The sequence below is a fragment of the Macaca nemestrina genome, chromosome 19 (genome assembly GCF_043159975.1).
Source record: "Macaca nemestrina isolate mMacNem1 chromosome 19, mMacNem.hap1, whole genome shotgun sequence".
Classification (NCBI taxonomy): domain Eukaryota; kingdom Metazoa; phylum Chordata; class Mammalia; order Primates; family Cercopithecidae; genus Macaca; species Macaca nemestrina.
In genome coordinates, this window is record NC_092143.1 from 42,833,270 (window position 1) to 42,848,532 (window position 15,263).

The 15,263-nt window shown below is 52.1% G+C and overlaps 1 protein-coding gene across 2 annotated transcripts in view; it reads left to right on the top strand.

Moving 5' to 3' along the window:
• LOC105489381 (SMAD family member 7) overlaps nt 1-14,206 on the top strand; it is a 32,058-nt gene extending 17,852 nt beyond the window's left edge. For both annotated transcript variants that reach the window (XM_011754141.3, XM_011754140.3), the window contains exon 4: nt 12,147-14,206. In XM_011754141.3, coding sequence (XP_011752443.1) covers nt 12,147-12,685 — 539 coding nt within the window. In that variant the 3' untranslated portion in view covers nt 12,686-14,206. The remainder of the gene's footprint in view (nt 1-12,146) is intronic.
• The last annotated feature ends 1,057 nt before the right edge of the window (nt 14,207-15,263 follow it).

The window sequence follows — 15,263 nt, forward strand, 5'->3', positions numbered from 1 at the left end:
GGTAACTTGTCCAAACAGAGCGGGACGCCAAAGCAGAATGCTGTGGGCAGGTGGTGTGCCGGCAGAGGTTGGCGGGCCGGCGCCTGCCTTGGAAACACCTTTCAGCAGCATCTGCTACAGCCGCTGCTCTCGGCCTGGCACAGAACAGGGCTTCTCTCTTGCGTCCTCCGCAGGGAGTCCGGGAGAGGGACTTGGTCCTTCTGACTGACTTCCTGCTTAGAAGGTGTGCTCCCCTCTCCGGTGGGTTCACATGTGCCTCCCTCTCTTGGGTGTGAAGCTAGGTGGGCCCGCTGCTTTGGAAGAAGCCAGTGTGTCCCTGTGATTCGTTTATGGAGCAAATATGTATTGACACCTGTGATGTGCCAGGCTATGTGCTGTGCAGAGGGCCAGTTCCTGGGCCGCGATAGAGTTAAGAATTGGCAGATGGAGTGGCTTGTCCGAAGGAGATGTTGAATCCATGGGGATGGAGCCGTGGGGAGGGGGGATTGAATATGAGTTGCCTCCATCTGGAGGCAGGCCGGGGCAGCTTCTGTAGGACAGAAGAGCCTGGTCCCTCCATGAAGCCAGGCCATAGGTGAGGGAGGTGCAGGGGTGGGCCCCCTGGAGTAGGCAGAGCTCTTGAGTCATCTACTTCTGCTTCTGCTTTGGTTGTGTGGTCTGTTGAGAATTGAGATAAAGCTTGTGGATAAACAGAAACAGAGGTAGGTCTCCCGGGTTTTGGTTCCAGCCCGCCTCCCCACCCCTCTTCTTGCTGATTGTAAGATGACAGCAGGAAGAACAGGAGCTGTGGTTATAATCCACCCTCCAGACCCTGATAGTACCTGGGGCACAGCACAGAGTGGAAGTGACCAGCCTAGCGCCAGGCTCCTCAGTGGACCACAGCCAAGGGGTGGGGAAACATCTGGAAAGACAGTATCTGATGTCTTGACAGCCAGAGGGGAAGTGGGATGTTTTCGAAGCCCAGGAGTGACTTTCTCTTTGTAACTCCAGAGGACTTGATTCTCATGAAGACCATCTAGGGGATGAAACTGTTGCTTTTTAATTTTAAATCTGAGAGTTAAGCCCGTTTCTGAGGTGTCAGCCCTGCGTGTGAGGCTCTGGCCTGTCTGGGGTTGGGTTTGGATGAAATAATCTAAGATGCAGTTACCAGGGTGTTTCATTTTCACGTTCATCCTTCCCTGTCTGTTCCCCTGGGGCCAAGCGATGGCTTCCGAGCTGTGTGGAGTTCACTAATTGAATTACTCTTGCTCCTCCGTGGAGCCCCAGGAAGAAAAGGCGGGGAGCGCTGCTTTTGCTGGGAGGTTTGATCAGAGCAGAAAGGGAAGATCTGGTCTCAACTCCAGTTTCATCTTGCAAAGTTGGGAGTTTCTTTCAGCCAGAAGACAACTCAGATAACCAGGCCAGCAACTGTGTGCTCATTTCAGTATAGCTTTCTTACGTTTTGATCTGCGACTGTCACTCAACGGAACAAAAACAATAAGACGCCAAGATATGACTGTGCCGTTAGCAGATTGGCTGTCTGCATTTTCTGGGGTGGCTCACTCGGAGGTTAAATGATTGTCCCTGCTTCCTGTCCCACCTTCCAGTCACCTCATGACGCTGTTAAGTGTCTCCTTCCCCAGCAGGCTAAGTGAGGGTCATCAAGAGCTGGGCCTGGGTACCTGGTCAGCCCCACTGCAGCCTCTGAGCCAGTCCTGCCCCACCCCCTCATGAATCAATAACCAAGAGGGAAAATTAAAAACTTAGTTCTCAGTGTGATCTGAGTGCACCATACTGTTCTTACAAATAGATGGGCCCCATCTCTTGCTCAGTGGGGACACAATCAAAACCCCGTTGGAGGGCTGTTTCCTGGGGAAGAGCCCTGGATCATGGAACCTGCAAAGGTTCAAAAGCCTCCTCTTCTCCCCAGGGTGTCCAGGATGCTGTAGTCCCAGGAGGGGGCTGGGAGAGAATTACAATGGCGGGGCCAGCATCCTCCACCTTTTTTGTCGCTAGACACTGGCCTGCCCTCCTGGGTTGAGACCGAGTGTCTCAAACCCTGGCTGGCCACATGGCCTTGCAGGAGCCATTTCTGTGTTCTGGGCCTCAGTTTTCTCATCTGCAGAATAAGGGCTTGGGCTTGGCTGCTGAGTCCCTTCAGTGATCTGTGATCTTCGTCTCTTGGGTTTGAGGGGTGTGGGAATGACCTGCCATTGATGAGATATCCCTATGGAAGCCAAAGACTTCTTCCTGTCTCTTGACTTGCAAACTCTTCCAAGTATGGGTGAAAACTGAGGACTGTCCAGAAAAATGCACGATATACTACAATTTGTATACATTTGCAGGGGGCCGCTATCTTTGCTGAAGCCCAGTCCCACCCGTGGAATCCCCAATTCAGGAACTCCATGCTTACGAGGACTGGTTACGGGGGTGCAAAGGAGAGCATTAAGAGAGCTGAGGCCTTTTTTCTTCTCTTTTGTTGTGGTAAAATATATATAAAATTTACCATATTAACAATTTTTAAGTGTTTAGTTCTGTGGCATTAAGTACATTCATATTGTGCTGTTATCCCCACCGTCCACCTCCAGAACTTTCATCTTCCCTAGCTGAAACTGTTCCCATGGAACACTAACTTCCCTTCTCCCCTCCCCCCAGCACTTGGCACCCACCATTCTCCTTTCTGTCTATGAATTTGCCTCCTCCTCTAGGTACTTCATAGAATAGTGGAATCAGACAGTGTTTGTGCTTTTGTGATTGGCTTATTTAACATAATGGCCTCAGGGTTCATCCATGCTGTAGGGTATGTCAGAATTTCCTTCTTTTATAAGGCTGAATAATATTTTATTGTATGAATATCCCATGTTTGGTTGATTTAGTGCTTGATGGACACTTGGCTTGCTTCTACCTTTTGGCTATTGTGAATAATGCTGCTATGAACATGGATGCGCAAATACCGTAGGAGTCCCCGCTTTCAGTTCTTCTGGGTATATACCCAGAGGTGGAATTGCTAAGTTACACTGTCATTCTGTGTTTAATTTTTTAAGGCATCGCCAACGGCAGAGCCTCCTTGACTTGTGTGTCGGCACACACTGATCACATGGGGTGGGGGAGCCCTACCGACTGCGGGTGGGCTTGAGGGTGAATCCTGGGGCAGAGGGAGTGAGAAAGGGGGGAGGGGGCAGTCTGTCCCTGCACGGTGGGGGAGGGGCAGTGCTGGGCTGCTGCAGTCACCAGCCAGATTTGGAGCTCACATTTATGGGAGCCCATGTTTATGGGAGACCTGGAGGCTCTGAAAGGTGGGGCACCCAGCACAGAGCGTCTGGCTGTGTGTGTTGGACTCCAGGGCCTTGTGACAGCAGCTTCTGGGTGGGGGACCCTTTCATTCTTCTTTTATTCCCTTGACCTCCTAACTGGAGGTTAGGAGTGGGAGGGCCCGCCAGAGGGAGTGGGGGCTCGGGTCTAGGAGGTCCTGGGTGCTTCAGGGGTGAAAGGGCTGGGATGGCTGAACAGTGAGTGTGTCCAAGCGGGAGAGATTAGATTACGGAGGCAGACAGAAGTAATGATTAACTTTTCCAGTCTGCACGCTGTCTCCAGGCTGTCGTACTGTTGTTTTTCCCTCTAAGTACAGTGCGGCCCTGGCCTGGCCAGGCCCTGGTATTGGGTTGTAAAGTGAGAGATGGAATGAGGGCTGGGAGTGCACAGGGAGGGAGCTTGCCGGAGAGGAGAGATCTTTTCCATCGGATCCTGCATTGGAATTTATTGGCTGGAATGCAGTAAATGTTCAAAATGCCATCCCATCCAACAGTTTTCATAATTGTTATGGAACAAGGGGAGCCGGGGGAGGGGAGGAATGAAAAGGACTTTTGTTTCTCACTGTATTTTTCCACGTCTTCAGACAGCTCTCCTACCCTCTAGAAACTGGAGTGGAGTTGGACCTGTGGGGGATGGGGTGGGAGAGGGCAGGGTCTGCCTTTGGGTCCTGTGATACCTTCCAAGGACTTAGGGGTCCTGGTGCCCTGGGACTTTATTACAACGAGGCCCATGGCAAAAGTAGCTTGGTTTCTTGCAGGCACAGAGCCCCCACACCTGCAAAACCAGGGAAAAACTGTCCTGTCCTTCTAGGGGTTTTGTCCTTTTAGAAAATTGGCTTATGATGCAGTGGTTTCTATTAAGATTTTCATGATGCTTTAACGTGTGTGTGTGTGTGTGTGTGTGTGTGTGTGTGTGTGTGTGAGAGAGAGAGAGAGAGAGAGAATCAGCATTCAGTGTCAACTGCCCAGATGGGAATCCAGATAGGGAATTTGGGGAATCTCCTGACACACTCAGGGTGGCAGGTGGGTAGGTGGGTGAGGTAAGAGACTTGACTTGGATGTCTCTCTTGGACATGACAGACTTTCTGTTCCATGCTTGTCCCAGCCCTTGTGCCTTCCTGGGGGTGTCAGGGTCATGCCCAGAGGGAAGGCAGCTGATCAGACAATGCCATGCAGGGCTGAGGGCTTCTGTGCCTGCTAATATGTGAACCCCCTTTCTGAAGAGAGCTGCTCTGAGTTACTTGGGGAGTAACAGTGGGAACCTGGTTGGTGCACCATGGAGGGGGGAAGTATCTGGAAATTCGAACTTGAGAAATGATTCGGCTGCATGCACACTAAACAGCAGCCAGAGAGGCCCTTTACTGTCAATATTATGAATGGAGTTGGCTGGGTCGGGAGTCCCCACCCTTCCTCTGAGGCCTCTCTCAGAGGAGCCTGGGCAGAGCGGGCCTCCTCAGACAGCAGTGGCTGCAGGCAGCTGGGTACACGCTATAATTTGCATGGCTGAATGCTGGGGCACAGGAAGCCGCGTCAGCCTGGCTGGCGAGACAGACAAGAGCTTTTGATTTGTGTGGCTTTCCTCCCCTGCCCTGTGCCACCCTCAATTACATTCTCCATGGCAAGATAAACGCTCTTCGGAGCATTTATCCCCAGGTTGGGGGCTTCAGACTCAGATGTTTGGGGGTTTTGGGAGGTGGTGCGGGACCAGTTTGGGGAGCCAGGGAGTACATTTTAGTTCCAGGAATTGATTATTTAACGTAATTTGTAAGGACACAGTCACTAATTAGTGTTCTAGACCAGCAAGATCTGCCAAATATGTAGGCTTGGGAGAGGTGGCATTGAGGGCGGTGATGGGAGGAGAAACTTCAGGGAACCAAACCTGGGCAGACAGTGGAAGGATGACAGTGATAAAAGAGATCCTCTCCTGGGGGCCCACCGTCTCTTGAGGGTGATGAATAGTAAGACAGAGTAAAAACTCATTTCTGACTATTTGAAATTAAAAAACAAAAAGTTGGTTTAGAGATGGACACAGCAAAGCCTGACTCAAAACCTCCTTTCCCTTTTGATTTGATTTTGTTTTATTGTTGCAAATTAAATGCAAAAATGTACCCTGCTCCTCAAAGTGCTTTTCTTACTCTCTGGAAGGTTGTAAAAATAAATGGAACCAGTGTTGTTTAATACTGAGAATCAGAGTGCAGCCAGAGACCATGAAGGCCAGAAGGGGGCCCATGGGGCCATCTTCCCTTGTCCCCTTTACATTATTTATGGACAGGTCAAACTGAGACCCTGAGAGGGCAAGCCACTTGGCCAAGGTCACAGAGCAGCTTGCTGGCAAAAAGCCATTTCACCCCCCACTTCTTGCTGCAGGGAAGTTGCACCCCATGCTCAGCTCTAAAAGCTGGTGCAGCATTTCCAAAGTGTGTTCTGAAGGACACTTTGGAGAGGAACAGTGGGGCTTGGTGGCTTTAGAGGCCTGTGTCCACAGCTCACACCAGGCAATATTCTGGGCTTGAAGTATAGCTCTGCACAAGCCGGTGACTTGTGCTTCACCCCCACTACTCCCTTTTTGAAGAGACTGGTGATAGTATGCAGCCTCAGAGGCTTGTTGTCATGAGCCACTTAGAGAACACAGCCTATGCAAAGTAAATGCTTATTAAGTATAGGCATTGGCCCAGAACTGTCCTCCCATGGGGTGTGGGGCTGTGGAGACAATTGGGAAGACTGGTGGGCATTTTCTGAGCAGCTGGAGAACCCAGGAGCCTCAGAGATGAGACCAACGTGTGTGCAGCACTCTCCTCAACTGGCCTCAATCACTTTTGCATCAAATTGGTACAGCAACCTTATGAGGCTGGCCTTGGGGGAGCCCCGTTTTAGGGATGAGCTGAAGTTACCCCAAGGCTGCATGCGAGGTTGGTGTGTCTGAGTCTGTAGCTGGTCAGCTCACCTCTGGGGTTGGCACGGGGGCAGGGGTTCTGCCATGGCTAGAAATCCCCGAGGGGTGGAAACGAAGCCTACTGGGCCCGGGAACCAGAGAGCTGCCTGGCCTTTGAAGGAGACCCTGTGGCACCCCCTGCCCACCCCCAAGTCCAGCCATCTCACTTCACTAGAGATGTTGCAAAACATGAAAAAAAAAAACCCATTGTTCTCAGGTCAACCTTCCACCAGCCAGGATTCATCCTCTGATCTGTTTGGGGAAGGAGCGTGGGGTGGTGGAGATGGGTTGGGTGCCAGCATTTTCTGAGTAACTCAGAGTTTACCTGAAACATTTTGGTTTGTTTCCTCCATGAGGAACTCGCTCTAAACCCCAGCATTGTCTGTGTTTCCTGAGGAGTCTGAGGGAGCTCTGGGGTCCTATTTCCTCTTCTGGATGAGGCTGTGAGCATGGTGGATTAGAGACGGCCCCGGGTCTTAAAGTGAGCCCAGATGTCTCAGCAAGTTTTACAGGTCTCTATTTGGTGGGGTTGCTGCGGGGGGGATTTGCCTAGAAAACAAGAGACCAGCAAGGGTCCTTGTGAATTATGGTGATTTGGGGTGAGAATAGATGGGATAGATTGGCACTGGAGTCCCTTTTTATCTCAGGCTTGTGCCTGAAGAGGGCTTGTTGATATCAGAACAGCCAATTTCCTGACAGGGTTGGGAGCAGGGAATGGGTGCTGTTAACCTTTGAGATGTCTGATATGGAGGGAGAGACAGGATGAGGCAACCGTTGGCGGCGCCTGGGTCCTGAGGACAGAAGGACCCTGGACCTGGCGTTGGCGAGGCGTGGTGATGTTTGCGCTCCCAGGTTGCCAGGTGCAAGTTATGTCCACATTTCTGCCCTTCGTTTGCCCCTGATTGGCACAGGGAGGCCTGCAGGAGGCGGCCACGCCTGCCCAGACGCTCTTCCTCCCCAACTTCTCCGTCCTCAGCCTTCTGCTCTGTTGGACCATAGAGGAGGGAGCTCATAAGCCCGTGGCCCTGTAGGACTTTGGCAGAGGAATATTACTTCATTATCCAAGTGCCTCACAGAGATGAGAGCTGGTGGAGACCCCTCCTCACCCACCTTTGACCCCAGCTCCTAGTACTCTGGCAATTGGACACATTTAACCATGGAGTGTCTGCTGATGGAGTTCATGTCTCTACTGGCTTTTTTCCCCAAGCTTGTCCTTGTTCCTAAATGGAATCTTGGGAACCCCCTCCCCACAAGCACCTCCTTTGTGTGTCTGGGCCCAGTCAGGCCCAGTATAGCCTCTCTTCCATGCCTGCCCGTGTTCTCAGAACCCCATGGCTGTTCTTGGAGCCTCTCTGCCCTCTGCCTTCAGGTGGAGACCAGAAATGGTATTGCTGAGGCACTGAACAAGGCCTTTCCTCCCTCCCCCCATTTTTCTTCTCCTGACGCCTTCAAATTAAAAATTTAAGAAGGGGGCCGGGTGTGGTGGCTCACACCTGTAATCCCAGCACTTTGGGAGGCCAAGGCGGGTGGATCACGAGGTCAGGAGATCGAGACCATCCTAGCTAACACGGTGAAACCTCATCTCTACTAAAAATACAAAAAATTAGCTGGGCGTGGTGGCGGGCGCCTGTAGTCCCAGCTACTCAGGAGGCTGAGGCAAGAGAATGGCGTGAACCTGGGAGGTGGAGCTGGCAGTGAGCCGAGATTGCACCACCGCACTCCAGCCTGGGCAACAGAGCAAGGGTCCGTCTCAAAAAAAAATTAAGAAGGGGAAAGTTCCTTACTTAACCTAAAATGTGGCCTTGAGGCCCGGTCACCCTGTGCCATTGAGACCTGGGGTGTGAGGTTCATTCATGAGCCTCTGGTCTCCTGGAAGGGTCTGGTCTGTTCATTCATGAGCCGGGTAATTAAATAACTCTTTGTGAGAGTCAGGGAGCTCCTTGCTAAGTGGTCTTCCCCAATTGGAGCGCAAACAGAGGCTGAAGTCCTCTTCCTTCTCAACGCCCACCTCCCCCTTCCCTTTAAAGGGAGGATTTTATGCTTTAGGGGAAATGGGGAAGGTGGAGGTGGGGGAACACCTTAAAGGAATTTTAGGCAGATTCAGCATTTTTCTGGTGTTGCTCCAAAAATTCCCTACACTGTAATAAAAAGAAAAAATTGTGAGCAGGCATCTGATTAGTGAGCTTTTTACAGCACAGCTTTTCTTTTGGATGCTTTAAAATGAGCACATACTCTTTTAAAACAAGCCCCGGTACAGTTTTCTGGGGAGGGGGAGAAGTTTATGGAAAATACCGGAAAAGGTTATAAAGCTGAGGGAAGTTAACAAAGGACTGTGAGTTTCGCCTTTGGAGGTTAAATATCAGCGAGAGAGGCCAAGGCTCTTCCTTAGTCCTTGTACTGATTGAACTTCCCAGCCCCTCGACACGTGGCCCGGGAAGTCCCTGGGAGCAGAGCGTCCACACAGACCTTTGTGGGGAGACTGTGCGGGCTGTGGGCCCGATTCAGGGAAGTGTGTTTCTGTGAAGATGAAGCTGAGCATTTCCCAGAAATGAGCCCAAATGGCGGGGAATTCAGGGCAAAGAGGGGAATCTCTGTACTGGCAATGGGAGGTGTCGTGCGGGGTCCCCAGAAGGTGTGATGTTCACACAAGGGTGTGTGTTGGAAGGGCCTTTGCTGTTGTCGAATGGTTTTGCTGGAAAGCTTGTTTTTTTGTGTGTGCTTAGAAATAGGCCGGGCAGCCGGGCACGGTGGCTCAAGCCTGTAATCCCAGCACTTTGGGAGGCTGAGACGGGCGGATCACAAGGTCAGGAGATCAAGACCATCCTGGCTAACACGGTGAAACCCCGTCTCTACTAAAAAATACAAAAAACTAGCCGGGTGAGGTGGCGGGCGCCTGTAGTCCCAGCTACTCCGGAGGCTGAGGCAGGAGAATGGCATAAACCCGGGAGGCGGAGCTTGCAGTGAGCTGAGATCCGGCCACTGCCCTCCAGCCTGGGCGACAGAGCCAGACTCAGTCTCAAAAAAAAAAAAGAAATAGGCCGGGCAGGAGGAGACTGGAGCTGTCCTAACGGGAGGGCAGAGGCTGCTGGTGGGGGAGCCGGAGGGGACAGCGAGGGAGGAGCAGGCAGGAGTCTCCGTGCGGTGGGTTAGGGCACCGAATGGACTTCAGGGGCCTTGTTCAAACACAGCGGCATTCACGACCTCCACGCACTGCTGACAGCCACGCACTGCTGACAGCCACGCACTGCAGTTTTTCTGGGCTGGGCCATTAACCTCAGCAGAAAAGGGCTTTTTCCAGGGGGTGTCTGGCAGCAAATTGCTGGCGGGCTGCACAAATGAACCAGAAACCCCCCTGATACTTCCCCCTCCGGCTACAGGTCTCAGGCTCCAGTCCCCGCCCAGCTTCCTCTGCCCCCAGACGCCCCCACCCTTGGCAGACAAGGCTCCCACCCCTTGTCTAGGTGGCTAACAGGCTTGGCATGGGGGCACCTCGATCTCAGGTCCATACTCCACTCACTCCCTTCCTCCTCCCCCTCCTCCTCCTGTTGGCTGGTGCCCGGTTTCATGGGTCCCCGCTGCATGAAACAAAGCATTGTGAGGCTCTGCTGAGGTCTCCCATCCTCGCTCCCTCCCACCTCCCTCCCAGCGACTCCCTGAGTCTTCCTTTCCAGGCCAGGTTTGTTGTCCTGAATTGGGAAAATAAACTAAAGCTTCTTGTGTTTCAAAACACCCTCCTCCCCACCAAAAGGGTGGATGTCCTGTGCCTCCCAGAAGAGGGCTTTCTGCCCCGCTTCACACGTGATGCCAATGTGTCCTTCCCTCCATGGGCGTTCAGGTCTTTGGCGTAGCCTTCAGAGCTGAGCTCCCTCAGCAAGAAAGTTCAAAGATTGCCAGTGCTCACAAGTTTATTAGCAGTTGATGGATACTTTGCAGAAACAAGTAAATGGCTGATGAGTCACCTTCTCCCTGTCCCTGTCTTGTTTTCCATATGTTCCAGTACGTATGTGCACACATATATAACACATATATAACACACACTCGTACACACTGACATGATGGACACAGTCTTGCACACCCACTGGACTTCCTAGATAAGTGGGGGGCGGTGACCGGCCAGTTTTCTGGTGTTGATTTTCAGTGGGGTGGGGGTTGAGGGAAAGGAATGAGACCTCAGTGTCCCCTTTTTGTGGAGCTGTTGGGGCAGGCATTTGGGAAGGCCAGCTGGGGTCGTCTGTAGGGAACCGCCACTCAGGGTGTGTGTGTGTGGCTGCCTCAGCAGGCCTCAGTGTGCACATTTGTACGGCCTTACTGATGGGCACCTCCATCCAACGCTGGCTGCTACTTAAAAAAAAAAAAAACAACTGAGTGGAGCCAATGGGTTCCCAGGTCCTAACACGCCTGAAAAGTTGGAGCGAGTTGGTGTCCTGGGCTGCCCCAGTTACACAGCCTGCTGGGGCAGCAGGATGCGGCCCCATCCTCCGCCGTCGACCCCCCGCAGGGTGCAACGCATCATCGTTCACTCTGAACCCAGTTACTCCAGAATACAAAGGCCACACCAAAACACATCTCACACTCAACCCCTGCTTTGTGCCCCCCAGGCTCCCGAGAGGGAGGAGCTGGGGCTGCAGGGAGCGAGGGCAAGGGCTTGACCGACATGGGGCCCTTCCCCTCTGCTTTCCCCTCTCTGCTTTCCCCCCCTCTGCTGTCCCCATTTTTGTTAACAAATACAAGACTTCCGGTCTCCACCCTGCTGCCACAAACCACAGCGTTCCTGCAGTCTGGCTGGGCTGGGGAGATTTATGGTCCCAAGTCTGAGGCCTGCCCGCTGGCTCCTGCTTAAGGAGGAGTCAGAATGCCCGCTGCCGGGGCTCCCTTTCCGTCCGTGTGACCCCCCTTTTAAAGTCCTCCAAGCGCCTGTTGAGGAAAATTACCTTACCAGAATCACCCCAGCCCCCAGGCTGCCTGTGGGAAGAGCCCTGTGTAGGGAAGCGGGGCGGGGCCTGCAGGGGAGGGATGAGGGCAGAGCAGGGCGCCCTGCAGGCTCCGGATGCTTCTGTGGAAGGAGGGGAGAGAGGGGGCACCCATGGTGACGGGGGTGCCGGCAGAGAAGGGGAACACATCTATTTGAGACACATAATCTTCTGTCTGGGCTGGAGGAAGCTTTGTTAAGGTAGCCTGGGTTAATACCGGTCTGCACGTTGTGATTTGGCATTTTGACATGAATTCACCCTTTGTGTACAGGGCTGCTGCTGACACACCGAGACTTGTTTTTCTATTAGGAATATAGACGTTTTTGTCCCAAGCCACTCTCATTTTTATTTTTACCAGATAAAGAGGTCCCTCACGACCACGGTACTGATTTGAGAGCTGGGTGACAGGCACCCAGAGACCGTCACATAGGTGGCCCCAGAGTCTAGACACCTGGGTTCTAGCTCTGGCTGTGTCATCCCCTGGTACTCCAGCAGCAGGCTGTCTGGGTCCTGGTTTTCTCATCAGGATGACAAGGGGCTGGAGGAGCTGGCCTTCAAGGTTCCATCCGGTTGAAAGATCTGTAACTCCAGTATGTTGCTGAGGCTTTTTGCGGCCCTAAAACTGGACCACCTGAGTTACTAAGGGTGTCTTTGCGTCTGTGCTCTGCAGAGAAGAGGCTTTGGTGGCCAGGTGGACACAGGTGCTGGTGTACTGGACTCCTGACAGGCAGGGGCCTGGAGAGAAGCAGCCCCCAGCGCTTCCTATGCTTAAAGAAAGGCAGGGTACTGGTCAAAGGGCTGTAAGAGCCTGGGCAAGTCCAGGACTATCCTCACCGCCTCCTTCTTTCTGTCTCGTCCTGAGAGATGAGCTGGTGACCGGGGTGGGGGGTGTCTTCATTCGAGTAGTCACCAATGCCTGTCCCCACCAACCCTCTCTGCCATTGTGTTTTCTAGATTCCCAACTTCTTCTGGAGCCTGGGGATCGGTCACACTGGTGCGTGGTGGCATACTGGGAGGAGAAGACGAGAGTGGGGAGGCTCTACTGTGTCCAGGAGCCCTCTCTGGATATCTTCTATGATCTACCTCAGGGGAATGGCTTTTGCCTCGGACAGCTCAATTCGGACAACAAGAGTCAGCTGGTGCAGAAGGTGCGGAGCAAAATCGGCTGTGGCATCCAGCTGACGCGGGAGGTGGATGGCGTGTGGGTGTACAACCGTAGCAGTTACCCCATCTTCATCAAGTCCGCCACACTGGACAACCCGGACTCCAGGACGCTGTTGGTACACAAGGTGTTCCCCGGTTTCTCCATCAAGGCTTTCGACTACGAGAAGGCGTACAGCCTGCAGCGGCCCAATGACCACGAGTTTATGCAGCAGCCGTGGACGGGCTTTACCGTGCAGATCAGCTTTGTGAAGGGCTGGGGCCAGTGCTACACCCGCCAGTTCATCAGCAGCTGCCCGTGCTGGCTAGAGGTCATCTTCAACAGCCGGTAGCCGCGTGTGGAGGGGACAGAGCGTGAGCTGAGCAGGCCACACTTCAAACTACTTTGCTGCTAATATTTTCCTCCTGAGTGCTTGCTTTTCATGCAAACTCTTTGGTCGTTTTTTTGTTTGTTGGTTGGCTGGTTGGTTTTCTTCTTCTTGTCCTCGTTTGTGTTCTGTTTTGTTTCGCTCTTTGAGAAATAGCTTATGAAAAGAATTGTTGGGGGTTTTTTGGAAGAGGGGGTGGGTATGATCGGCAGGACACCTTGATAGGAAGAGGGGAAGCAGAAATCCAAGCACCACCAAATGCAGCGTATGAAGGGGGGCGGTCATCATTTCACTTGTCAGGAGTGTGTGTGTGTGTGTGTGAGTGTGAGGCTACGAGTGTGTGCACGCGTGTGCAGGAGCAGCAAATGGGGAGACGATGTGCTTTGTTTTGTGTCTCTTACGAATGTCCCCAGCAGAGAGGTTTGCAGTCCCAAGCCGTGTCTCTCGTGCTCCTTGGACATGCTCAGTGGGGCAGAGGCAGTACCTGGGCGGCAGGGGTCCCAGCAGCTGCCAGGAGCACGGCTGTGTCCCCAGCCTAGGAAAGCCCCTGCCCCTCCTCTCCCTCATCAAGGACACGGGCCTGTCCACAGGCTTCTGAGCAGCAAGCCTGCTAGTGGCTGAACCAGAATCAATTGTTTTCATCCTTGTCTTATTCCCTTCCCGTCAGCCCCTGCCATTGTAGGTCTTTCTTTTTTGGCCATCTGCTCCTGGATCTCCCTGAAATGGGCTTCCTAAGGGCTGCCGGGGCAGCCCCATCACAGTATTGCTCACCCAGTGCCCTCTCCCCTCAGCCTCTCCCCTGCCTGCCCTGGTGACATCAGGTTTTTCCCGGACTTAGAAAACCAGCTCAGCACTCCCTGCTCCCAGCCTGTGTGTTGAGCTCTGCTATTGGGCCAGCAAGCGGGGACGTCCCTGGGAGGGACATGCTTAGCAGTCCCCTTCCCTCCAAGAAGGATTTGGTCCGTCATAACCCAAGGTACCATCCTAGGCTGACACCTAACTCTTCTTTCATTTCTTCTACAACTCATACACTCGTATGATACTTTGACACTGTTCTTAGCTCAATGAGCATGTTTAGACTTTAACATAAGCTATTTTTCTAACTACAAAGGTTTAAATGAACAAGAGAAGCATTCTCATTGGAAATTTAGCATTGTAGTGCTTTGAGAGAGAAAGGACTCCTGAAAAAAAACCCTGAGATTTATTAAAGAAAAAAATGTATTTTATGTTATATATAAATATATTATTACTTGTAAATATAAAGACGTTTTATAAGCATCATTATTTATGTATTGTGCAATGTGTATAAACAAGAAAAATAAAGAAAAGATGCACTTTGCTTTAATATAAATGCAAATAACAAATGCCAAATTAAAAAAGATAAACACAAAATTGGTGTTTTTTTCTATGGGTGTTATCACCTAGCTGAATGTTTTTCTAAAGGAGTTTATGTTCCATTAAACGATTTTTAAAATGTACACTTGATTTCATGTTGTCCTCCAGCTCCTTTTTCTTCTGCTGCTTGGAGGGAGTGGGGAGGAGTATTCATCAAAATTCAGTTGAGTTGGCGTCTTCCCAGCCCAGTGCTTGGAGGAGGGGAGACATGGGCCACAAAACAGAGGCATCTAGAACAGCCCTGGTCTTCAAGAGTGCTGGAAAGACTTGCAGCTACCCAGACATCCTTCCTTGTGTCTTGAATTTGTAATGGGAGACAACCTACAGGAGCCCTGTGGGTGATAATTCAAAGCTTGTAGAATTGAGGACAAGGAATTACAACTAGGGTGATGGGAAGGAGACCGGATTAGGGATGGATGGATGGATGGGGAAATTTAGCCCCAAGAACCTGGGTTCATCTGGTTCTTGCCAACTCTTCGCTTGGCATTAAATCCCAAGCCTAAGATACATCTGCCAGACTGGATTCCAGGAGAAGTTTCCTGGGCCTGAGGCCCTGGAGGGGTGATGAAGGTGGGGGTTGAATGTCAGTGGTGGTCAGAGGGACTAGGCCACTTCCTGGCTCCCTCCCAAATACTGTCCTGGGCCACAGAGGTCACAGAGTCCAAGTTCTACTCTGCAGTATCCTCCCTTGTCTGCTGGAACTTAAGCGACAGTTCACTAGTCCCCTTCCCCAGCCCAGCCCTGGTGGCACTTGCAGTCAAAATGCCTCTTCAGTGCTGTGTTGGCATCAGCCTGCCTTGGTTCGCTGCTGAGCCGTGATCTGAGCCATGTTTTAGATTCGGGAAATCTTGCACAAGAGATGGTCTAAATTGGGTACGAAACTAACGGCCGTGCAGGTGTCTGTGTAAGGGCTTTTGAACCTTATATCCAGGAAGGGGGGCCTTTTGAAGTGGGGGTTAAGATTTTGTTTTTGTTTTTGTTTTTGTTTTGAGACAGAGTCTCGCTCTGTTGCCCAGGCTGGAGTGCGGTGGCGCAATCTCCACTCACTGCAAGCTCCGCCTCCCGGGTTCACGCCATTCTCCTGCCTCAGCCTCCCGTGTGGATGGGACTACAGGCGCCCGCCACCGCGCCCGGCTAATTTTTGTAT